A 27,145-nucleotide genomic window follows, 5' to 3' on the forward strand; every position below is an offset into this window, starting at 1 on the left:
TAAATATGTATTAAACAACATGAAGACTACATAATTAAAAGTCCAAAGTTAATGTTGCTCCAAGAAAATATGGCAGTAATTTTCTGTTGTTTGGTAGGAGGAGAATGGATAGGAAATTTGTACTCTTCAAACAATTAAAAAAAAAACACAGAACACCTGAAAATGTGTTTTTCCTACCATTCTTCTGTACTGGTTACCTTGTTATCTACTCTTACATATTACGGATGAAAAGAAATGGTACTGGGTACTTCGGCTCTCTTGGCTTACCTTTTGAAGTCAATCTTTCCTATCTTCTTTCTGGCTTCCTTCAATAGTCTGTTCCTGATTCTGAATAAATATGTATTTAAGGAAGTCATGACCATATATTTTCCCATACGACTGAGGAATCACAATTCAGTCCCAAGACTAATAAGGAGGCTTGACTCGACTCTGACTGGGCTTCCCCTGACCCCCTTCTTTCCTGGATATTCAGATCCCTCATCCAAGTACAGCCCTTTGTGCACAGAATATGGTTTCTGTTCTTGACATCTACCCACAACCTGTACTCTCTGCCCGGATCATTTCCTGATTGCCGATCACAGTGTTTCTGCCGCCTGGAATGCCCTCTCTCATGTTTTCTCTCTCTCACAGTGAACACGTGACTCAAGGTCTAACTTGGATTGTACTTTTCCTCTGTGTAGTTTTCCCTCATCTTCCCAGTTGGAATCACACTCGCATGGCTATGCCTCTGAAGCCCTCTGTGACTCACCAAGCTGCCTCACATAAAGATGAATGTATTTAAGTCCATTGTTCCAAATAGTCTGAGATCACTGAGCTCTGAGTCCCCAGGCTAATCATGTTTATTTGCCCCAGAAACGATGCCAGTGACACGTACTTGTCACTTGATGACTGTTTGATTTGAATATCTGTGCCTTATTCTACTCTGGGTAGTTTTTTATCAAGTGACTTGCTCATCTATTGTGTTTCTATCTCTTGGTCAATTAACTGACTCCTATCCCTGGGCTTTCTGCTATTCTAGTGGTTCTTTCTCTTCCCCTGACTCCTTGATCTGTTGCCATCTGACACCATGAGAACTTAATATCCCTCATGGTGCTCTGCCACATAATGATAATACACATCTTGCAGGCCAAGTAATTATATTTCCTGCAAAGCTGCCACCTCCCTTAAATCTTATTTGTGTTTCACAGAGCAGGATCTGAATTTAATGTAGAGTTTATTGTCCTCTTACATGCATCTTCCATTGTTTATATATATATTCCTATGTCTCTACATATTTTCTGTTTTTATTTTTCTCAGAAGAAAACACATTCATATCCTAAAATGAATATGAGAAGAGTGTAATCATGCTGATTCTTTGGCATTATATTACTGCTGGTCTTCAAAGTCCTTTTAATTGTAGTCATTTTTGAACATAGAGATCTGCTGTGGGCAATCTGGCAGTGGCAATTAGACGGAAGAACATGACCATACTGAAATAGTGGTTATTTCCAGTGAAGCAGCATCTTATTGAGACAATTAGAAACAAAAGATAAATGCTAATGCATGGTTTCTGGGTTTAAAGTGTTGTAGGCCAGTATTGGCCAATATTCTCATACTCATTCCTCACCTTAGTCTTAAATATTTGCATTACATTGAAAAATGCTGTTATAGGTGACTGAGTATGAACCTCACTAATAGCTGAGAACTAGTATCCCTTGAATATTAATTCTAGGTCAAGTAAAACATTATCCACATAGTAGAAGATTCATTTACTTCGCATGTTTATATTTTCTAGACTTTCTTCTCTTGAGACACTTAGAATTTTAAGTAGTATTTAAAAGTGTACGATAAGTTATAAAAAGTAGTACATTTAAACAAGGTAAAATTTTAAATTCTGACAACTAAGATATCACCACCAACTGAAATATGCTTAAAGCAATTACTTTGTATATGAAGAACACCTATATATATGAAAGAGAGAAAGGAAAATAACCCCATAAATACATGGAAAAGGGATAACAATGGGCAATGCACTGAAAAGGAGATCTTGAATGGCCAAGGTATATGTGAAAAGGTGCTCTGTGTCTTAGAATCTAAAATATGTATATTAAAACAAAAATAAGGTAGCATCTTAAGACCATTGTATTAGTTTTCTACAGCTCCTTAACAAATCACCACAGAGTTTGTAGCTTTAAACAACATTCATTGGGGCGCCTGGGTGGCTTAGACGGAAAAAACATCTGCCTTCAGCTCAGGTCATGATCCCAGGGTCCTAGGAACCAGCCCTGCATCGGGCTGCTTGCTTGATGTTAATTAATATATGAGAATAATAATAAATTAGTTAATTAATTATAGCTTTCTACCTTGCTACTTGCTCTGAAATTTATTAAAATTCCTGAGTTACTTAAGTAACTCATTTAAAATTCAAGTTTAAAATGACTGGTTAACTGACATCTTTCAGATCGCCACATATATCCTATCTTTTCAGTAAAGTGGCACCTGGTCATTCAATTTAAAATTGCACGTTCATGGGGCACCTGGGTGGCTCAGTCAGTTAACATTAAGCATCTGCCTTTGGCTCAGGTCATGATCCTAGGGTCTTGGGATCGAGTCCTGCAATCGGCTCCCTCTTTTGCCAAGAGCCTGCTTCTCCCTGTCCCTCTGCCTGCTGCTCCCCCTGCTTGTGCTCTCTCTCTCTCTCTGTCAAATAAATAAATAAAATATTTAAACAACAACAACACTGTTTATTTATTGTTTCTTATTTTCTGTAGATAAAGAATCTGGGTGTGGCTTAGCTGGATTCTCTGCTCAAGGTCTCATGAAGCTGAAATTAAGATGTCTGCGAGCTAGCGGTCTTCCTTTCTGAAGGCTTGACTAGGGAAGATGTACTTTGGTAGAATTTATTTCCCTGAGACTGTGAAATTCATGGAAGCTTGCTTCTTCAAATTTGGGAAGGGGGAAAGGCAGGATGGGAGAGACACTTTGCTGCTTCAAGTCTCTGACATCTGGACCCCTTTTTAAAAATTTTTAATTCCTGTATGGTTGATATACAGTTTCATATCCGTTACAGGTGTACAATCCAGTGATTCAGCACTTTCATACATCACCAGGTACGCTCTGCTACAAGAGCACTCGTTAATCCCCATCACCTATTTCACCCATCCCCCTACCCACAGACCCACTTTTAAAGGACTTGCTCATCTGACTAGATCAAGTCTACCAGGGTGATCTTATTTTGATGGACTTAAAGTCAGCTAATTAGGAACTTTCATTATCTGCAGAAATCCCTGTATGTTTGCCATGTAATGTAATCTAATCAAGGGAGTGACCATTGCCATATTCTCCTGGTTAAAAGCAAGTCACAGGTCTCACCCACATTCAGGGGGAAAGGATTACGTAAGACTATGACTCATTGGGCTTTACCCTAAGAGTGTGCCTTCCACATTCATCTTATGGGCAAAAGCTTGAGAAACTGACTAAAATAACTACATTATGAAGAAGAATTTGGCAGCATAGAGCAAAGATTCTCTAAGATCCAGCAATTCTGTGTATAGTTATGTGCCCAACAAACATACAAAAATGTCAATTGCAGTATTATTTTTAATAATGAAAAATTATACATAAAACCCAAGTTCCATGAATGAAAGACTAGATGAATAAATTTGGTGTATTCGTACAATGAAAACTTTTACTCCATAACAGTGACAATGAATGAATCAGAGCCTCATATGCTAATATGTATACATCTGAAAAAAATTGAATGAGAAATGGAAGTTGCAGAAAAAAAAATAGGCAGTATGATAAAAATTATATAAAGTTTCAAAACATAAAATATATATATAATAGTCCATGCAGTAAAAGAATAAAGGAATCATAGAAATAAATAGCAGTGTTAACATCTAAATTCTATGTATGTGTGTACGTATGAGTCAAACAAATATATGCTTACCAACTGGAAAAAGATCAGTTGTAACTGTATACCTTTATATTTGCATTTCAATAGGAATATATATATATATATTTTGAAGGATAGGTTGGGATCTTTGTGTTATGTTCAACTGAGACAGTTTTTAAATTTTAATCTGGGATTTTTCAACTTGTGGAAATAAATCTCAGGAAGCTAATAAGGATGAGTTTACAAATTGAGTTCTTATATAAAAAGTGTCTTGAGTGCTATCAGATTTTATATTTTATTGAGGCATTATTTTTATCATTAAAATGGATAGAAATATGTTCTTCAGAGATTCAGGGGAACACTATAGGTTTAGGAAGATGTTAATTACTAATACATATACTTTCTAAATTAGTATATTTGTTATGGACAGGAGAGTCCGTGTTGTGTGAATGGAGGTCTTGGTTCTTAGGTTCCCCATGAAAAGATTTATGTGAGGATCCCTGCTGGAATAAAGGTAGAAGGAAAGTAGCAAGCACAAAGATGTTTATTACAGTGGAAAGCATACTCTCAATGTGGGAGAGTGAGCCCCTTGAGAGTGAGACTCAAGATATTTGTTGAGTCTTTCTGGGTTGGGAGTAGCTATGACGTACAGAGGGGTGGATTCTAATGGAGGCTGCTTCCAATCATTTGGGGAGGTGCTCCCACGGGTTGGGACTGGGAGTTTTTGACCCAGAAATGTTTGTACCAGAACCAGCATGGCAGCGTTTCTCCTTGGGAGGGTGTGGGGGGTTTAACACCAATGCAAATGTATTATAATGAGTCTAGGGATGACCCTGGGGCAGAGGTAGAAGAGGAGACATGTGCTCTGCACCTGTGACTTTTGGTCTGTTAGCCCCGAAGTCTTGGAAGCCACAAGGCCAGGGGATGTTGTGCCCCTGGGCTTCTAATGTGTAACTGATGTATGTCCTTGCCTCCATCTAGTGTCTCTATCATCCACCCCTCAAGGGCTTAAGACTCTGTGTCAGGATGTTCCTTCCACTGCTCATGTCCAGCTTCTACCTACCATATTGACACTAAATACCATTACTATTACTATAAAACAATTTTTATATGTTATCTTCTATATATTATACATTAAACTGTTTTTATTGTTTATGCCTTATTCTCAGGTTAAAAAATATATTTAATAGTACACAGGAGCTGCTCTTCAGAAGAATAAAAGGGGAGTTATGTAAAAAAGTCATACCTTATCAACATCAAATAGGGTATTAATATTTAGAAACAAAAATAAGGACAACAAATTAAGTATGGAAAGAACCTGAGCTTTCCAAAAACATTGCATTCAAAAAAAATCTTTTGGTAAATATCTGAGATTTTAAAGAGCTTAATCATTGATGACCTAGGAAGGCAAAATGCTCAATCAGTCTCTGACAAAATATGTCCATATGTGTTTTTGTGGGGATGTTTGTGTGTGTATATGCATGTATGCGTGTGTGTGTTTGTTTGTGTTGGGAGTCGGCTATGTCTGTTGGTCAGTGGAAATGCAGGTTTACATAATCAAATTGTCAATTCTTAATCCCTTTCTAATGTGTCATAGACACATATTTGTAACAACTCAAGATTAAAACTGTACACCTAAGTGGAAGGGATATATATCCTGTCTCTAAAAGAACCTTGAAGAAAGAATTTGTTAGTTCAAAGTAGATCTCACAGGGTGATTTAGGCTCTCCCTGGATTTCCAAGTGCTGCTAAATTTAGGCCATTCTAACCATGAGAGGCTGAGGCGTGCTATTTCTCTGCTGATCTCCAAACAGCTGCTGCTCTCACCAATCTTTTTTGATGTAGACCTGATTTAAAATATTACAACCTCATTTCACACCTTGAATTCTTCTTAAAAAGAGTAATTTAATTTCAGTACCCTTTTTTAGAAACCTACATTAAAACCTTCAAAATATTGTTTAATTTGTCAACATTTCTGTTTTGTTTTGTTTTTTCTTTAAGGATGTCCTACAGGCTCTCTTGAATGCATTACACCCCGTTATGCTTCTACCCAGCAATTATTCCAATTGAGAATTTGATTCATTTTTTTATCCTAATTTGGTTATAAAAACTTTTAAATGTTGTTGTTGTTTTCTGTAGGTCAAGTAACAAACACGGTGGACTAATTTCATTAGTCAATTTGTTCTTTTGTAATTTTACACATAATCTTCCACAGGATAAGAATAAAAGCTTAATTTGTTAAAAAAAATATTTTTTCAGTTCAGTCATCATTATAATAAACATGGTACCTTAAATACCAGATTTAGTCCTCCTAAGATCATTTGTGTTATCATTTCTTCCAAAATGTGACTAGAATATAAAGAAGTTAAATAATGTTCAAAGTCTTAGCGCATGTATTGTTTTAAAGTTACTGTATTAAAATGGCATGCTCTTAACTAGTTTAGAGTTTATGGTGAATTAATATATGTTTAACTGTGCTTGGATGTTATACGTCATAAAGAACTGTTACAGTATGCCAAATGCAGGGGTCACTTAGGCAGATGGACTTTTAGAAAAAGTGCTTTGATTTGCAGTGCTGATAATGGAATAAAGAGGGCATCCTGGGGACGCCTGGGTGGCTCAGTCAGTTAAGTGTCTGCCTTCAGCTCAGGTCATGATCCCAGGGTCCTAGGATCAAATCCTGCATCAGGCTCCTTGCTCAGTAGGGAGCCTGCTTCTACCTCCCTCTCTCTCCCTCCCCACTATTCATGCTCTCGTTCTCCCTGTCAAATAGATAAATAAAATCTAAAGAAAAAAAAAAAAAAAGAGGGCGTCCTGTTAACGGGTGAGGGGAGATGTGATAAAGGTGTTCAGTAATACAATGACCAAAGGGATGGACACAGGGTATATTTGCTTATAGGGTGTCATGTAAAATTTCAAATAATCACCATTTTTTACATACATTTTGGAGAAGAATGGTTATATTCCAGAAGTTTCTCAAGCTCACTTCTAAAAGTTTCTACAATTTATGGTTAAAATATCACTAATCCTGAGTCCTTCTTTTTTTGTTGTTTGTTTGTTTGCTTTAAGAGGAGGGGAGGGGCAGAGAGAGAATCTTAAGCAAGCTCCATGCCCAGCACGGAACCCAACGCAGGGCTCAGTCTCACAACCCTGAGATCATGACCTGAGCTGAAATCAAGAATCAGACACTTAACTGACTGAGCCACCCAGGTGCCCCAGAACTCCTGGTAATTTTAAAACAGAAAAGCTTAATATTTTCTCATGCAAGGAACAGTATCATTTTATATTTCAATGCTAGCAACAAAAAAGAAATCAAATGAGAAAGTGACTTTGTGTTTTTCTCTGGTGTCTTTGGTGAACCATGATGTACATGGTAAGTTTAAGATAGTGGGTTTTTTAAGAAGGAAGCAAAACTGTATGGCCAAAATTTTATTTTTCAATTGCTGACATCTATATCTGTGTCTGTAAATTGAATATAGCTCTCTGGTTTTATACTGTGGATTTAATGCAAACATTACTTATTTCTCAGAGTAGACATCAAATTTCATTTGGTAAAAAGGTCCCCAGTGTACTGAAATAATGATTTTCCTTAGGCAGTGCATACTCTAACTTGAAGTTGAATAACAGCATTAGAGTTGATTATTTTCTAGGGATTAAAGGTTTGAAAGATATTAGTTCCTTACCAGCAATCATCAAATTCCAGAAAGGGGGGCTGAAACTGAATTTATTATTTTTTAATTAATAGAAAAAATTGTAAACGCATGCATTCTTGATACAAGGTATGAATGTATTTTATCAGAGGCTCTGGGCAAAGAGCTGGAGAATTATTTTAGTGATTTTCTGCTTTCTTGAGTTGGGCATAAGAAACAATAATGATAAATTTATCAACTTGTAAATATTAGCATTTTAGGAAATGCATTTCTATTGAAAAAGTGCCAGGTCAAATAAATTGGAAAAACAAACAAACAAAAACACTCAATGGCATTTTTCTTTAATCAGTATTCCATATCTGGGGGTTATCTTTTATCCTTTCAGATTTTCTCTTCCTCGTATGGGATCATATTTGTACTTGAAAAATCTTTGTAAAAGACACAAACAGGCCTGGTTCCCTGATAAAACATAACAAAAAAATGGCCCACAAAATGGATTTTTTTTTTCTCTTTCTGGCACTGAGATCTTTACCTTTTTCTAAAAGTATTCCACTGGGTTCTTATTTTTTATTCCATGACTCTCAATCTTTCAGCAATCCATCACTGTAAAGTCCAAAGTTAGAAGAAAACCCATATTAAATATTTATACTCAACTCCCAAAGACTTTATTCCTCACTTCAGAGGGAGATGGAAAAATCATAGCAACGTGAGCCAGACCATGTAATGTAAGAAAGGTAAATTGAGAGTTACACACACACACACACACACACACACACACACACACACACTTCATTCAGCATATGCAAAACTGTAATAGTAATAACAGTAAAATCATATTTTTGGTACTTATTATTTGTGTCAAATATTGTCCTAAGTTACTTGTTCTTTTTACTCTTGCATAACAAACCACAAAATACTCAGGGCTGTAACACAGCCATTTTATTGGGCTCATGGATTCAGGGGTCAGCCTTTATAATGGGCATAATGGGTTGGGTTGTCTCTGTTCGTCTCTATTTGATGCCTCATCTGGAAAGACTTCTAGCCTGGAGAAGGGGCTACTTGACAGCTTGGGCTGGAATCTGAAGGCATCTTCACTCACATATTTGGGGGTTGATGCTTGTCATTGACAGGCACTTCAGCTGGGCTGTTGGCTGGTGCACATATGCATGGAGTCTCCAAGGGGTTTCTTCACATGGGTCAGTTCAGACTTTCTTGGAATATGTTGTTTAGCTTCCAAGAGCAAGTTGTTTAGCTTAACAAAGCAAGCAAGACTAAAGTGTGTGATATTTTTATGATCTAGCTACAGAAGTCATACAGCATCACTTCTGTAATCTCTTGGTTAAAATGTAGCCACAAAGGTAGTCACAAGTAGAAGGGGAGGAAAAATAGCACTTGTTGAAGTGAAGCGGGAGAGTGAGGTTCTTTTCTCACAGAGTTGAAGAATGAATCTTGTGGACAAAGGAGAGTGAGTAAAGCGATAGAGTTTTATTAAGCAAGGATACAGAAAAAGCTCTCAGGAGTGAGAGGGATCCCTACAGGGTTGCCAATGCGAGTCTTCACTGACAGTCTTTTATTTAGGACTGACCAGGGAGCTTGTGACCATATCATTCTTGTGATGTCTTGAGTTGAGTAAGGACTGATGATAACATCTTTAATGGCTTACTTCCTCTGTGGGGTCTGATCATTTTTTTGTGGTCACAACATGACTGCCATAAAAAGATGTCACCTCTGATACTCAGAGCAGGGTGGTCTGGTTTGTTCCCTTATCTCTGGTTTCCTTACACCTCAGCATTTCTGGTATTTCTGTGAGCCTGATCCTATAGCCCCCTACCTATTTTTCCCTACCTAGCCCTACCTGTCTCTTACTCAATGAGCCCCTTCAGATGTATATCGGTGGGTCATATACTTGGGGATGATTGCCAATATGTATCCTGGGGTGGGGGGTGTGTGGTAAGAGATAAAGGAAGCTTCCAAAGGATTTTTTATATGTTAAAGTAGACAAAGTGTCCTGGGGGTTGGGCTGAGATTGCCTTTTGTCCTTAGCAAAGTGTCAACATCCAGGCAGTTGAGTCCCTAGAGGAAGGTCACTCTGCCTGCATCAAGGACTTGTCAATGGGCTGCAAGTAGTAAGGACGTTTAATAATTTTTCTTCTGTCTTTGTTTCCCACATCAGAAGGGGTACAATAGGGTTCTACATTGGGGTGTGAGATGAAGTGATATTGTTGTGGTCATGGTTGGAAAGTAGAATCTAAGCTGAGCACTTTATATTTATTATTTCCTATTGAGAAAGGTTCTACCTCTGTACACGATCACCATTTTTACCTCACCTTCCGGTCTCTATTCTAAAGCATATTCTCCTTAAAACCAGGGCTAAAAAGACAAAGAATTGAAAATTCACTTCAAGTAATTTTCTTAAAAAGAGAAAAATAAAATGATAATCCAGCTTTGAAATCACGACTGCGAAATATGGACAATACAAAGCTTGGTATATTTCCCTGTTTTGCATCACCAAAGATTTCCCTTGAATTTTTTCTTTCAGTTTTTTATGTGTCAGCAGCATCCAAAAATAACACAATTAAGAATCTTATATTAAGCCACGCACATAGTCTTCTGAAAGGTTTGTAGACTTCCAGTCTATTTCCCCTATATGCATACCATATGTATGTTCACATTCTATACTGCAAATATATCTTAAATCCTTACTTACAAAAGCAAGGAAAGAATAACTTTTGAGAAGATTTTATTTCTTATGTATTATGCACTTGTTATTTCATTATCTGCTAATACCTCTGGGAAGTGGGTGGTATTATGGACTTTTCATGAGAAAGGAACTGAAACTCAGGTGAAATGATTCACTTTACATAGGGAAGACAGCTCATAATTTGAATGAGAATACAGATCTATCTGATTCAAAAGTGGTAGGTTAAGAATATGACTAATTGTCCTTTAGATGCTTTAGTCTGTAAATTAATAATTTAAAAACAGGCTGTTTTAGTACAAATTTATGAATAGCAATATCCCATTGGCTTTTAACCCCGTCTGCTGTTCTTACTACATGCCTTTAGTGCGCTTGTTTTACCACATTTGTATTTATTTATTCTTATTTCTTGTAAGATTTTCTTTTTAAGTAATCTTTATACCAAATGTGGGGCTCGGACTTAAAACCTTGAGATCAAGAGTCGCGTGCTCTACTGACTGAGCCAGCCAGGTGCCCTAGATTTATATTTATTTTTTTCTTATCCTCCCACTTTTATTTCTCCCTCCCCCCATCATTGCCTAACTAAACTATCTGCTAATGACTAAGATTTATATATCATTGAGAAAACAGAAGTTATCAGCCAGAAATCTTCCATTTTCTAAGTACCAAATCTACAAAACTACTTGCATCTGTTCTCATTGTTAAGATTAATTTTGGCCCTCACATAGTTTTTGGAATTTATCTCTCTTGCTAACAAGGGCTTTAAAAGCCTTTTAAGGACTTTGAAATACTGATCACTTCCTGTCTCTCCTAAACTTGAACTATTCTCACTATAAACCTTTCTCTTCAATTTTAAAATTTGTTCCAGTGATTGCTACAAAACAAACAAACAAACAAACAAAGCAAGCAAAATTCCTTGATTCCACATTCTTCTTGGATAGCTACTTTTAGCTTTCCACTCCTCCTCACAATCACACTTCTCTGAGAGTTGATGGTATGCACAGCCCTCCCAAATTCAGTTCTACTCTGCAACCTGTTCCAACTTGACTTGCCTAGCCTCAGAGAAATTGTTTTGCTAAGGTCTCCAGTGACCGTCATGTTGCCATTGGATTTTTCAATCCTCATCTCATTTAACTGCCCAGAAACTTTTGATAAGTGCCCTCAACCCTTTTCTTGAAGGATTCTTTTCTTCTTCTTTTGTTGTCTTTCTGACATCATATTCTATTTTGGGGGGGTCTTTTTCTACTTCTAATCTCTAAATATGGGAACTCTTGGGAGCTTTGTCCGGGGCCTTCTTTCTCACACCATACTCTTTCCCCACATGTGTTTGATATTTCATTTGCCCCTTCAGATTCCCCCTTTATCCTCTTCCATTTTGTTCAGTGCCTCCTGAAGCTATTTCATACAGATGACATCAGTGGTTGTCTTTGCCCTCAGATTTATGATTGGGTTTAATTAATGTGAGGCACTGGGAGAGATTAGAGAGTTAGAAGAGTACAGGATTAGGGAAGTCATTTTCCCCCCACGTCTTCCCCAGCTAAGTCCTTTGAAAATGGGTGAATCCTTCCACCTAAGACCATGGCTTCTATCAGGTGACCATGTATATTTAGCTAAGAGGTTTCTTAGCTGCAACATCCCTAGTGCCTTCAGACTTAGGATCAATAAGTTCCCAACTTTTGCTAGACCACTATACTGGAACAGCCTTTAATTACTCCCTAACCCCTGTCTATGCTTTCTCACTAATCCTTTTATTAAACTCCTACTTACCCATTTTAAGTGTACTCTCTGTTTCCTACTAGGAATTCTGACACATGGGATCCTTCACAAGGAAACAAACACTAAAATGGACTTAGAGATACAAAGGTTTACCAGGAAATTATTCCCGTGAAAGATAAAGGGAGAAAAAGTGGGATTGGACAGAGACAGCCTTCAAACAATGATGTAGATTTGATACCTGAGAAAAGAAAGGAGGTGTGGGGGATGCTGAGTTCATTGTGAATAGTTTCACATCACAATGCGGATCTTAAAAAATCTCATCCAGTCCAATGGGTCGTTCTGAAGCAAATATAGGTCATTACGGGAGTCCTCCATCGGAAAAAAACAGCATGGTCCTAGTACATCCATCATCTTTAGTCTTTGACCTCTGCCTGTGAAGAGTGTTACCATGGTTCAAAAGTTGACTGTATTCTGAAAGCTCTAAGAGTGGAGGCTGTCAGCTACTACACACAGTCTTTGCAGCTGAATGCAGGTTCTTTCTAAAGTCAGAGCTTAGAGGCACAGCTTTATGGCTGCTACATCAGGCAAATGTATGTGTGCCAGTATCTTCAAAACTACTACCTATACCAGACAACTCGCAAAATCTGACCTCTATCTCTTTTTTGTTAGCGCTAGTCCCATCTCACTATCTACTAGTCCTTCAATTTTGATAACCATTCTCAAATTTAACACATCCCCACACAAAATACTGATTTGCTTCTTCTCTGCACACCTGATACTATTCTGGTAAATAGTAATTCTTTAAACTCCACCTTTTCTGTATGCTGTGCTCAAGCCAAAACTATAGGAGTCATTCTTGATCCCCTCATCCAAAACACAATGTATCCCATTCATTATAAAATCCTCATTCTAAAATGTATCTTGAGTTTGGCCTTTTACTTTATCTTTACTGCCATTTCCATAGTGGAAGCCATCACCAGCTCTATCCAATACTGAAACTGCCTCCTAACTGGCCTTTCCATTTCCGTTCTTGTCACCTTCCCATCCATTGATTAGAATGGACTTCTTAAAATATAAGTGGATCATGTTTATCTCCTGCTCAGAATATGTCAATGGCTTCATAATTCAGTTATGATCAATCTTCATTATGGCCTCTAAGAATCTGCATGATGTAGTTCTTATCTGTTTTTCCAATCTAACCTTGTGTCCCTTTCCATCTTGCTCACCAGGCGCCAATCACATCTGCTTTCTTGGAAGTTCTAATTTTTTTTTTCAATTCTTACTTATAGGCTTCTGCTCATGTTTTTTCTTCTCACTCAAGTTTTTAACTGTTACTCAACTTTTATCATTCAGTTTAAATAAAACTTTGTCTATGAGTTGCTCTTTGAATCTCTAAATTAGGACACTGTTGTACTCTCTCACAGAATTCCATTACCTGTTTTAAAAATGTAATTTATTATAGTTCAGAATGATTTGTTTGTGTACTTGGTTTGTTTAGTGTAGATCTTTCCCCCAAACAAGATCCAAGAACTCAGATATATCTGTTTTGCTTTTAATTATATCCCCACCACTTGGCATAGTGCTTAGCATGTTGTTCTTTTCATGAATACATGAACAAATAATTATAAATTATATGATAGCATTAATATTTCATTTAGTTTCATCCTACTTTCCTTTCAGAAATTCTATGATTGATATTTTTTTTGCTATGATTTCTCCATTGGTTACCTAGTAATTTAGGGTTTATGACCCTTCAGACCCAGTAAATATTTTCACTCATCATAATACCTTAAATTTGTATACATATAGTTTTCAGTATGTCTTAATGTGTTTAACTTTATTCAGTGACTGGAGTCGTGATGTGTTGACTTTTAATAATTATTTAGAAATCTATGCTTAATGTGATTTACAAATAATCCAGTCCATCAGATTCATTCATCTAGATACTGCCTGTAACTTTTTCATAGGCGATTGATTCCCTTCCCTAATGGTGGAGAATTTGTTTTAGTCCAGGTACAGTAGGCCAAAGAGCCTTCTCCAATTCCTCCAACATAGTTATTTCCTGCCAACAACTAAGCAAATGGCACATCCGTTGACTAGATGAGAATGCCAGCATTTGATTGCTCTCCAGCAGCCAGCAAAGTCTATCCTTCCTGGCTTTAATTTTATGTACCTGAAGAAACCCCTTGCTTGGGAACAGAAAATCTTTGAATTTACCATAAGGAATCCCTATTGTCATTCTCTTTCCACACATTTATAAAGAGGCAGAGATAATAAGGAAGTGGTGCCATTATCCCCATCTCCTTCTGAGGTATGAAGATTGGTGTGCCTCTTGATTTAATATTATATGTGCAACTTTTTATACGGAATTGTGATATATTCAACTAGTTTAAAATATTTGATTAGGAAAACTCCATTTACATCCCACCCTTATTTGTTCTTACTTGACTACATGTCACATCACATCATGGGAGTTGGCACTAACAGGATTGTAAAACCACAGGCTTCCACTGGGAGAAGGATTATAAGGAAGTTTTATTCAAAGTGTATTAGTGTTGGAATAAACCAAATCCAAGAACCAAAGAGAATTTACTTTGAGTCCTTCAGGGCCACCATTACTCTTTAAATACCTCTAATAAAAATGCAAGTTGTATTAGATTAATTCAGAGAAGCTGCTCTTGATGCAAAAAGTTAGGACTTGTGTTGACAAGAATATACTAAATAAAAGAAAGCTATGTAATGTTTTTGTCAGATATAATAATTTAAAGATAGTCTTGATGCTCATGTGTAATTATAATTGGTTAACATATCAATGAAAGCATCGCTTGGAAATGTTGCTCATTTCTATGGAGTTAGTTGGGATGCCTGGATGGTTCAGTCAGTAAATTGTCTGCCTGTGGCTCATGTCATGGTTCCAGAGTCCTGGGATCAAGTCCCATGTCAGGCTCCTTGCTCAGCAGGGAACCTGCTTCTCCCTCTGCCTGCCGCTCCTCCTGTTTGTGCGCGCGCTCTCTCTCTCTGGCAAATAAATAAATGAAATCATTTTAAAAAATATATGGAGTTAGTTATATTTAACAAAAAAACAAAAAAATACTCAAAAACTATGTAAAATAAAGTCTTTTTAAAAGATTTATTTGAAAGAGAGAAAAAGACAGAGAGAAGAAGCAGGGTTAGGGGCAGAAGGAGAGTGGGAGAATCTTAGGCAGACTCCTTGCTGAGTGCAGAGCTTGACAAAGGGCTCAATCTCACAATTCGGATACCATGACCTGAGTCAAAACCAAGAGGTGGATGCCCTTAAGTCTTTTTTTTTTTCTTAAATGCAAAAGTTTTGTACCTAACTACAACTTTTTTTGTTTATGTCTATTGAGTTGAACAAAATCGATGGCCCCTAGGAAGAATGAAACGTATAGTGACTGCTGTTCCTAACTCTTTTCTGCACTATTTTCTCTTTCTCAAGTTGAGGGCCTCTTTCTACCTCTGCTACCCAGGTTTTCCTTCCTTCCTTCCTTCCTTCCTTCCTTCCTTCCTTTCTTTCTTTTTTTCTTTTTGAGATTTTATTTATTCGTGAGAGAGAGAGAGCAGTGGAGAGGGGGAGAGAGAGAGAGGGAGAAGCAGATTTCCTACTGAGCGGGGAGCCTGATGAGGGGCTCAATCCCAGGACCCCAAGATTATGACTTGACCCAAAGGCAGACACTTAAACAACTGAGCCACCCAAGTTTTTCTTTACAAAAAAAGCATAGAAATGAATTCATACTAGAATTATTTATTTACTAACTATTATATACCAAGCATTCTGTTAAGCTGTAGGAAAATAACTGTGAACAAACAGACAATAGTCCCTGCTCTCATGGGACTTAGTCTTAGAGCACAGGAGAGGATATGGTGACATAGAATCTAATATATATGTTGGGGAGAAAGAATGTTCTGTTGCTTCCAAGGTCCTTTTAGTTGGACTAAGAATCCAATTGACATGAGACAGATTAACAGGAAAAAATTAAATTTAACCACATATATACAGAGAACCTACAGAGATAGGGAATTCCAAAGAGAGGCAAAATGAGGTGTATATGTCATACTGAACTAAGGAGAAGAGTGTAGGACTCCAGGATTTAAGTGGAAAGGGAGGCAGTTCACGGGGTGATAAGAATAAGAGCAGATGTTTGGTAATTAGATGTTTGCCCAGCCATAAAGATGGGTCACTCAGACAAAATTTGTCTCTGCTAATAACCCTTATCACAGGAAAGAGCCCCAGTCCAGATTCTTCTATGTAGTTATCTGAATGTCAGAAATTTCTCTTGATTCTGTAGAGTCTCTATTGACTTCAACTCTGAGTAATCTTTATGCCCAAAAGGCCTATCTTGGGGTGGCTTACACATACATCTGGATGAATGCCCTAAGGCCCCTGCACATACATCTGGATGAAAATCAAGGGAAAATGCAATAAGTGTTTTTATTTGCTTTGTCCTTTCTGTGGAATCTTATCAAGGCTCGAAACCATTCATGCTACCCCTAATTTGCAGCATGAGGAAACAAATATTAAATAATATAAGTAAGTTAAATATTTGATAAGATATTATATTCAAAACAAATAAAAGTGTGATGGAGAGATGGTGTGTATGAATGTGCAGTTTTAAATTGAATGACCAGGTGCCACTTTACTGAGAAGATAGGATTCATGTAGAGATCTGAAAGATGTCAGTTAACCAGTCATTTTAAATTTGAATTTTAAATTTGAGTTTCTTAGTTAACGCAGAAATTTTAATAAATTTCAGAGCAAGTAGCAAGGTCGGAGACTATAATTAATTAATTTATTACTATTCTCATGTATTAATTAACTTTTTATTGGTAATTTATCAGACAGGACTCTGGAATCACCTTAGTTCATGACTACTCATGGACTCAAGAAATAGGGCACATTAAGGAAAGGAGGGAGCTCAGGGGGCCAGTTAAGAAGCTACTGCAACAATACAAGTGAGAGAAAGAAACAAAATGAAGACATTGGAATTTTTCCATATTGACATTTTCCAAAATGATCAGGTTTCTGGTCTTTTTTGTTGTTCATCCATTGTTTATGTCTGCCTTCAGAATACTTCCCCAAACTTTATTTAACATTGAAATCTCTTCAAAAAATTGCCACTTGCTGGTTCCAATAAAACTTTATTCACAAAAATAGGTGGTGGGCCACATTTTTCTGCAGTTACCTGTTTGCCTACCTGGTCGACTTTATGGGATTCTGCTATTCTTAGCACATGCCTTCCATTCTAAAAGTTATCTCTAAAATGTTAAAAACTGCTGCATTTGTAGCCAACATGTTAACATTCCAGGTAGGAAGTTACAGGAAGAGAAAAAAAGGTTAAAAGAGCACTTGCCAAATAGAACCTTTCTATATACTTTAACCAACATCTATTTACATCTCATTGATCACTTCATTATGCAAATAATCTGAGGAATGTAGTTCTTTTTTTTTTTGTACAAGATTTTTAAATTTATTTAACACAGAGAGAATGCACACAAGCAGGGGGAGCAGGAGATGGAGGAGCAGACTCCCTGATGAGCAAGGAGCCCTATGTGGAGCTCTATCCCAGGACCCTGAGATCATGACCTGAGCCTAAGGCAGATGTTTAACCGACTGAGCCACTCAGGTGCCCAGGAATGTAGTTCTTTAGATGGATATATTTTCGTTCAATAAAATTAGAGTTCTGTTACCAAGGAAGCAAGGGAGAGTGGAAATTGTTTGGGTTTCTAGCAGTGTCTGTCTTGTTTTACCAACTTCGTTTTTTTTTTTTTTTAAAGGATTTTATTTATTTATTCGACAGAGATAGAGACAGCCAGCAAGAGAGGGAACACAAGCAGGGGGAGTGGGAGAGGAAGAAGCAGGCTCATAGCGGAAGAGCCTGATGTGGGGCTCGATCCCATAACGCCGGGATCATGCCCTGAGCCGAAGGCAGACGCTTAACCGCTGTGCCACCCAGGCGCCCCTGTTTTACCAACTTCTAATCATCTAGTATTAGTTTCTTTATTTTTGAAATCAGAGACTATTGGCTCCTCACAAAGTTATTTTGTGAAGATTGAATAATCTAATATACAAATACTGTGAGGAGAATGTCATGCATACTGTAAGCTCTCAATAAAGCTGATAAGTTGTTGTAATTAGCATTATTTTCTTTTTTTTTTTTTTTTGGTATATTTTGATCTTTGTTGTATTTCTAGTGCCTAGAATGTTTTCTGGCACACAGAGTGGATAAATAAACATTTTTTGAATGAAGAAATGAACTTCCATTATGATCAGTTAAGATTTGGGGGTTGTAGGCAACAGAAACCAATTCTGGCCTCACTTCACTCTTAATTGAAAAAATGTTATTTGCTTCTGGAAGTGACAAGGTAGCTGGATAGTCAGGCTCAGACATCATCAGCCATCCAATTATTGCTGTAATCATTTAGGTACAACTATTTTCATCCCATCCTTGAATAACTCCATCCAACATTTAAAGCCCCATGAGACACTCTCATGTGCCAAATGTTACTGAATCATCTGTTTCTCTTTGGATAGGAAAGAATAGGACACCTTGTTTTATAGTCTCATCAAAACTACATGTAACTGGGAGAAGCAAAGAATTAGGGTGAAATCAATAAGAAGGATGAAATCAGCTGGAAGACACTGGGTGGAAGACAAAAATGTCCATCACACGTTCCCATTCCTTTTGGTTTGAGTTATTTCCACAAAGCCCTGGTTGTGACTTAAGAGCATTCCCTGGGAGAAAAAAGAGACCTAGCAATTTGGCCTCTGTTAACACATCAGTATCGTCATTTTTTCCAACTAAATAGCAAATTGTCATCTTGTAAAACGAAGTGCAGGGACTCTGAACAGATGAGACCAACAAGAACCTTTTTTAAAGACAAAGATGACAGTATGTGACAGTGAGGTCTTGGGGTTGATGTTGAAGACCAAAAAACAGATGCTGAAGAAAGGTTATGCACTAATGCCAAATATAGGTACTTGGCTTGAGATAATGACATCTGCATAAATAAGCTTTCCAATCATACAATTTCATAAACTTAAGTCATTGTTGCTAAATATTTCATTTTCTATAATGATCACAATGCTAGTCTGGTTTTGAGCAATTGATTATTGTCTCTAATAAAAAGTTGAGGCCAGATGGTTTTTCATTTTGTTTGCCTTTAAAGATGTAGCAGTGAGTGTAAGTCCATGACAACCCAGGAATTTATTTTTAAGCATGATTCATAGTAGTTTTTCTACTATTATTATGCAAGTCTGTCAGACATTTGGAATTGCTTTAATGTGGTAAATTTTATTGGGATTTTTACAAACTGTAAAATTAAAATTATTCTCTTCATTTTATTGCTAGAAAAAAATCCTCAATTTATATGAGTCCCAGAATTGATTTGCCTGATTTCAAATATATGTGCTACTACTGAAGGCCATTCCAAATTGTTGTTGGAAATCTGGTATGCTAGCTGATCTATGTGCAGGGAGCTATAGAGCATACTTAATCTCCTTTAATGATTTACATAGTAAATCATTGTCCAGATTATTATATAGTAATTGTTTAGATATTACAGGATTAATAAGTTCAGACTGATAAAAATGACACCCTTGTTTGCTCTTGAAATGTGGAATTTATAAAATTAAACAGCAAAGAAAAATCTACCTTTGTGAAATAGACTTTATAACATTTTCTTCATTTTGTATTTTAATAATATTTATTTCTGAGATCTGGCATTAGAAAATATATGTAAAAATGCCATTAAAGGGTGCATGAAGAATTAAAATTGAGTATTACACAAAATAAAATAACTTTGAAATACATTGTTTAGAAATAAAAATGCTTTTTATTTATTTATTTATTTATTCATTCATTCATTTTTTTATTTAAATTCAATTAATTAACATATAGTATATTATTTGTTTCCAAGGTAGAGTTCAGAGATTCATCAGTCTTATATAATACCCAGTGCTCATTATATCACATGCCCTCCTTAATGTCCATCACCCAGTTACCCCATCCCTCCACCCCTCTCTCCTCCAACAACCCTCAGTTTGTTTCCTATGATTAAGAGTCTCTTACAGTTTGTCTCCCTCTCTGGTTTTGTCTCCTTTTATTTTTCCCTCCCTTCCCCTACGATCCTCTGTTTTGTTTCTTAAATTCCACATGTGAGTGAGATCATATGATAATTATCTTTCTCTGATTGACTTATTTTGCTTGGCATAATACCCTCTAGTTCCATCCATATCATTGCAAATGGCAAGATTTCATTTTTTTGATGGCTGAATAGTATTCCATTTTTTTAATCTATCTATCTAGCTATCATCTATCTATATATATATACATATACATGTACATATATACACACACACACACATATACACACATATACACCACATCTTCTTTTCTTCTTTATCCATTCTTCTTTTGATGGACATCTGGGCTCTTTCCATAGTTTGGCAATTGTGGACATGTGGACATTGCTACTATAAACATCAGGGTGCAGGTGACCCTTCGGATCACTCCATTTGTATCTTTGGGGTAAATACCTAGTAGTGCATCTGCTGGGTCATAGGGCAGGTCTATTTTCAACTTTTTGAAGAACCTCCATACTGTTGTTCAGAGTGGTTGCACCAGCTTGCATTCCCACCAACAGTGTAGGAGGGTTCCCCTTTCTCCACATCCTCGGCAAGATTTCTTATTTCCTGACTTGTTCATTTTAGCCGTTCTGACTTGTATGAGGTGGTATCTCATTGTGGTTTTAATCTGCATTTTCCTGATGCTGAGTGATTTTGAGCATTTTTTTTTATGTGTCTGTTGGCCATCTGTATGTCTTCTTTGGAAAAATGTCTGCTCATGTCTTCTGCCCATTTCTTGATTGGATTATTTGTTCTTTGGGTGTTGAGTTTGATAAGTTCTTTATGATTTTGGATACTAGCCCTTTATCTGATAAGACATTTGCAAATATCTTCTCCCAATCTGTTGGTTGTGTTTTGGTTTTGTCAACTGTTTGCTGTGCAAAGCTTTTTATCTTAATGGAAGTCCCAATAGTTCATGTTTGCCTTTGTTTCCCTTGCCTTTGGAGACGTGTCTAGCAAGAAGTTGCTGCAGCCAAGGTCAAAAAGGTTGCTGCCTGTGTTCTCCTCTAGGATTTTGATGGATTCCTGTGTCATGTTTAGGTCTTTCATCCATTTTGAGTCTATTTTTGTAAATGGTGTAAGGAAATGGTCCAGTTTCATTCTTCTGCATGTGGCTGTCCAATTTTCCCCACACCATTTGTTGACGAGACTGTCTTTTTTCCATTGGGTATTCTTTCCTGTTTTGTCGAAGATTAGTTGACCATAGAGTTGAGGGTCCATTTCTGGGCTCTCTATTCTGTTCCACTGATCTACGTGTTTGTTTTTGTGCCAGTACCATCCTGTCTTGATGATTACAGCTTTGTAATGGAGCTTGAAGTCCAGAATTGTGATGCCACCAGCTTTGGTTTTCATTTTCAACATTCCTTTGGCTATTTGGGGTCTTTCCTGGTTCCACACAAATTTTAGGATTATTTGTTCCAGCTCTGTTAAAAAATTGGTGGTATTTTGATAGGGATTGCATTGAATATATAGATTGTTGTAGGTCTCACAGACATTTTAACAATATTTGTTCTGAAATGGAAGGAAAACTTCCAGACTCTTTCTATGAGGCCAGCATTACTTGATCCTAAAACCAGAGACCCCACCAAAAAGGAGAATTACAGTACAATATCCCTGATGAACATGGATGTAAAAATTCTCACCAAGATACTAGCCAATAGGATCCAACAGTACGTTAAAAGGATTATTCACCACAACCAAGTGGGATTTATTCCTGGGCTTCAAGGGTGGTTCAACATCCACAAATCAATCAATGTGATACACTACATTAATAAAAGAAAAGACAAGAACCATATGATACTCTCAATCGATGCAGAAAAAGCATTTGACAAAGTATAGCATCCTTTCTTGATTAAAATTCTTCACAGTGTAGGGATAGAGGGAACATACCTCAATATCATAAAAGCCATATACTAAAAGCCCACAGCAAATATAATTTTCAGTGGGGAAAAATTGAAAGCTTTTCCCCTAAGGTCAGGAACATGACAAGGATGTCCACTATCACCACTGCTGTTCAGCATAGTACTAGAATTCCTAACCTCAGCATTCAGACAACAAAAAGAAATAAAAGACATCCGAATCAGCAAAGAAGAAGACAAACTCTCACTCTTGCAGATGACATGATACTCTGTGTGGAAAACCCGAAGACTCCACCCCAAAATTGCTAGAACTCATATAGGAATTCAGCAAAGTGGCAGGACATAAAATCAATGCATAGAAATCCGTTGCATTTCTTTACACTAACAATGAGACAGAAGAAAGAGAAATTAAGGAGTAGATCTCATTTACAATTGCGCCCAAAACCATAAGATACTTAGGAATAAACCTAACTAAAGAGGCAAAGGATCTGTACTCAGAAAATTATAGAACACTCATGAAAGAAATTGAGGAAGACACAAAGAAATGGAAAAAAAAATGTTCCATTCTTATGGTTTGGAAGAACAAATGCTGTTAAAAATTAAAAATTCTTAACATTGTATGACTTGTCAATTTTTTCTTTGTGCAATAATGGTGATCTTTTTATTTTTTTGTTTCTTTTTCTGCAGGTCTTTAATATATTATTGAAACTAAAAACTCACATCCACAGTGGTTTCATGTTGACAGATTGCATATTTTGAAAGCTTGAGATATTTTATAATGAAACATGCCATGTGGAAACTTTGAAGCATAGAATTCTGCCAAACACCTGAATAAAGAATTCCTCACCTGGTATGTAAGAGACTTCTCACTACCACCATGACAAACCAGGAGAAGTGGGCCCACCTTAGCCCCTCAGAATTTTCCCAACTTCAGAAATATGCTGAATGTAAGTATTCATATTGATAATATGACTTGATTTGGCATTTGTGTGAAACAAGATACTAATTATTTATAAGAACAGATTACAGATCCTGTTCAGCATCGGGATAGATATAGCTGTGTCTTTTGTGTTTGCAAGTAGGTCTACTTGAGACCTTTTGGCATGAGAAAGAGAAAAGGTAAACTTTTTTTTTTTTTTTTTGAAAAAGGTAAACTTAAATATAAAATCTAGGAAAAAGAAACTAGGATGTTAGATGTAAAACTAAAACTGGGAACACTCCAGGTGTAACAGAAGTAAAGCAAAATATAAGACAATTTGGGTGAAAGGAAATTGGTGATATCCAACTGAGAAGAAGGACAAACTATGAAATAAGGGGGGAAAGTGAGGGTTTGTTATTGTTGTTGTTATTGTTGTTTCTTATGTTTTCTGTTTGTTAGTGTAACATAGAAAAAGGACTGGCAGTTGGGAGTCATGGATACCTTTTGGAGTTGGAATTAGAGGTTGTTAGAAGGTATTAGGACCTTAAGCCAACTTTTTCAAATGTGTGTATTTATACAAAGGATAGTCCATGGCAATTCAATTTATGGTAGGCTATTTTTAAATTTGTTTACACATAAACAGTAAGATTTTATCTATAAAGAATTTTGTTTTTAACATGGATTTTCAGGAAAATATCTGTTTCATGAAATGGGTTTCAACTATAAGTATGAACAACACCTGGGTCAAGGTGTTAACGAGAGAAAAGGAAGTAACTAAAAAATCAGAGGCGCCAAAAAGTTGGGAAGATGATGAGTAGAGAAAAAATAACACATAGAGAATAATAAGATTGGTGAGAGTGGGGGAATAACATGGTGCCTGAAAGAAGAGAATGCAAGAAGCTTTAGAAAGAGAAGAAAGACTGATAGCACGCAAGAATGGAAGAGGAAAAATTGAAGCAGCTGGGATGCTTATGCAAAGAGGAGGTGTGGCATACAGGAGGGAAGGTATGGATGGAGTAAGACTATGAAGGAGAGGCAGAGAGAAGAAGAATTTGAAATAATCAGTAATAGATATGATAATAGTGAATAATAACACATTTATGGGGTACAGATAAGTCAGGAACATTAATAAATACTTAATGCATATTATTTGAAAAGGCCAACTTCACAGGTTTTCTAGAGTCTTCCTCATTTGAGGGCTGAAGTGTTCTAGGTGAGGTTGTGAGGCTGTTGCTGGGTATTCGCAATAAAGATATGAAGCCATAAGAACATGTGCATGTCCTTAGTCAATAATACAAATTACAACAGCGATCACTGGTGGGGGGCAGAAATTTCTGCCATGAAAATATGCTCCTCATATTCAAAAACTGTTTGAACAGCTGAGAGCACAATTCATCCTCTTGTCCCATTTAGTCCAAAATGACTGACTTCTTATCTACATTTTTATACTCGATAATTTTGAACTAAAAAAATGATTTACCTATGTTTTCCAACTTCTATATGCTCTCTGGTGTTGTGTTATATCCAATACTTAAGTAAATATTTCTGAGCATTTTCTTTAGGGAGAATATTCTGCTTGGCACTGAAGGAACCACAGATATAAACAGATATGTTCAAGGATGTTTAATGAAGGCTAGAAACTAATGCACAAATGACTCTGTATCTAGGCAGAATATTTTAAGTGCCACATAATTTGGGGTTCTGCAGGGCATTAGTATGCAGTCGGAGATGGGGAAAAGGAAATCTTCATGGAAGAAGTAGTATTTGAAATGAATCTTAAAAAGTAGGTTTAAGGTAAGTGGAGAAGAAAATAATATAGATAAAAAGGAAAATTCAGCATATATTTGAGGGAGAGGAGTCATATTTAGCTATACCACAAATTTAGGGTGTAAGTACAGTTAAGGATGTAAAAATGAGATGAGTTAAAATATAAACGCTAAACTTGAGTAAAGCAGTGAGGCGTAATTGTAGGGTTTTAAGGGCAGAACAACATGAGCACGGAGTTTAACTTGGCAAATACAAGGATGGTATAAGGTAATGGAAAGAGACTAGCATCATGCCAGTGGGCTATTGGAATAGACTAAGTAATGTGGATGATGAAAGATGACCAGGAAAGTGTAGATTCAGATATTATAACATTAAAATTAACAGAGAGCTTGGGAAATAATAAAATAGAGAAAGAGAGAAATAGAAAATTTAGTTCCAAAGATTTGACTTGAAGAATGGGAGAATTTGGTGACATAATCCTCCCCCAAGTAAACAAAACAAAACAAAAAAACGGAGTTTGGTTTAGCTTATGTTGAATTTAGCTGAATAATTAAAATATATGTTACTGTTTATGGAAGCATTAAAACAAAGTAGGTAAGTTATTGCCATAATAGCTAAATTATCATTTATGATGACTTTGCTCAGATATTAAGATTCCATTTGAATTGATAAACAGAATTTAATACTGAACTATTAAATATGTTATATATTGCTGCTTTCATTTTATTGCCTAAGGAATATGGTGTTCATTTAATTATATCATAAAATGCTTGATTTAGTAATTAATTTGTGGAAATACCTAAAACAAGTGGTAATAAAAATTGTCATAAATGTAAAAGTTATAACATATTGAGACAAAGATTAATGAACATTCAATAAATTGGTAGTAAGAAGTGACACACTGAGTATAAGAACATTTTTAAATTGATTTTATGGGGACACAAATTAACTGATTAACTGAGAGTTTAAAAAATAGTGCAGATTGCATTAGACTTGCTACTCTTTTTTAAATAAGTGAGACAATATGAAAAATGCTAGACTTAATCCTCCAAGTAGTTTCCTGTGTAATTAGGAAGCAAAGAATATCATGATTAGAATGTATCCTTGTGTAATAAATTGCCGTTGTCAAAATATAGCTGGAATCAAACATTATGCTGAAGATTATAAAAGTAGTATATTTTCCATTCAATTTAGTGCATGCGATCAGTTTGTCATGAATATTTAAGGATCAGATTTTTCATGTTGCAGTGCAATATTGACAAAGTGACATTCCTCCATTGTCTATTAAAAATGGTATATTGGATCCACTTTCTTGACTTTGCGTTGTAGCTTTCAGTAAGAAGCTGTTTATATGCATTGAATTAAATTAAAAAAACAAGTTGCTTTTAAAATTAAATTTGCAGCACACTGAGATTATATGTGCCAAATTACACCTAAGTGTTTCATATGCTTTTGGGGGATGGAGTGGGGCTGTAGAACTCTTGGTCAAGAGGAAAGTATTCATGGAACCCCTACCCCAGCAAAACCAAATCACTCAATGTGAGACTTAGATAACACCATAAAGATCATTTCCTTGAATTATCTGATTTTGGGTTCTCTCCACTCCTGCCACAATACACCCTATGTCTTACTTGGGCTGCTATAACAAGTACCACAGAGTGGATGCCTTCCAAATAACTGATATTTATTTATTTCTCACAGTTCTGTAGGCTGGAAGTCCAAGATCAGGGTTTCAGCATGGTCAGGTTCTATAAGGGCCCTTTTCTGTGTTGCAAACTGCCACTTCTCCTTGTATCCTCACAGGGTGGAAAGAGTAAGAGGAGCAGTAACTTTCCCAGGGACTCTTATAAGGACACTAATCCAGTTGGGGCCCCACTCTCATGACTTCAGCTCATTATAATTACCTACCAAAGACCTTCTATTGGAGGCTAGTATATCAACGTATGCATTTGGTGGGGTCACATTTTAGTCCATTACACCCTCAACTAGAAATGTTCTCTCAACTTGGAGTTTTTGTGGGTTTTCTTTGTTTTGTTTTGTGATCATTTGGGGAAGAATAGAGTGATATTGGCACAAATTCCTAGTTAGGCAGCTAGCACATCAGACAGCTTGAAATCCTGAGCCTCCATATTTTAGATTTCTCATTTGGGGAAAGTTACTTAACATCTCTGTGTCCCATTTTTCATACTTGCAAAATGCAGAAAACAATAAATATGTCAAGTGTTGTGAGTATTAAATCAAACAAGTTAATACTATATGTCAAAGAATGATAGCAGTGCCTGGCAAGTTGTAAGTGATAGAACTGTTTACAATTATTGTTTTAATAGGAAGGGAGTGAGTGTGTTCTGTTGGCTGTTTGAATGTATTGTTGATGGTCAATAGATAAGTGCCACATTTTGGAGCATAGTCGGTGTCTTTCCCCCTCCCCCTCTGCTGTAAGATTAGATTCTTCCTACGAGGTAGGAACTTCTGGTGCTATTGGCAGCCTCAGTTCTGTGTTGTCCCCACAAATGCTGAAG

General features: G+C 36.5%; 1 protein-coding gene across 5 annotated transcripts in view; it reads left to right on the forward strand.

Moving 5' to 3' along the window:
• DGKB (diacylglycerol kinase beta) overlaps positions 1–27,145 on the forward strand; it is a 682,497-nt gene that overhangs the window by 62,602 nt on the left and 592,750 nt on the right. For all 5 annotated transcript variants that reach the window (XM_087861011.1, XM_087861009.1, XM_087861012.1 and 2 more), the window contains exon 2: positions 22,628–22,887. In XM_087861011.1, the coding sequence (XP_087717137.1) occupies positions 22,818–22,887 (70 nt within the window). In that variant the 5' untranslated portion in view covers positions 22,628–22,817. The remainder of the gene's footprint in view (positions 1–22,627; positions 22,888–27,145) is intronic.

This window comes from Ursus americanus, chromosome 3 (genome assembly GCF_024610735.1).
Source record: "Ursus americanus isolate L20-20 chromosome 3, mUrsAme1.1.p, whole genome shotgun sequence".
NCBI lineage: Eukaryota > Metazoa > Chordata > Mammalia > Carnivora > Ursidae > Ursus > Ursus americanus.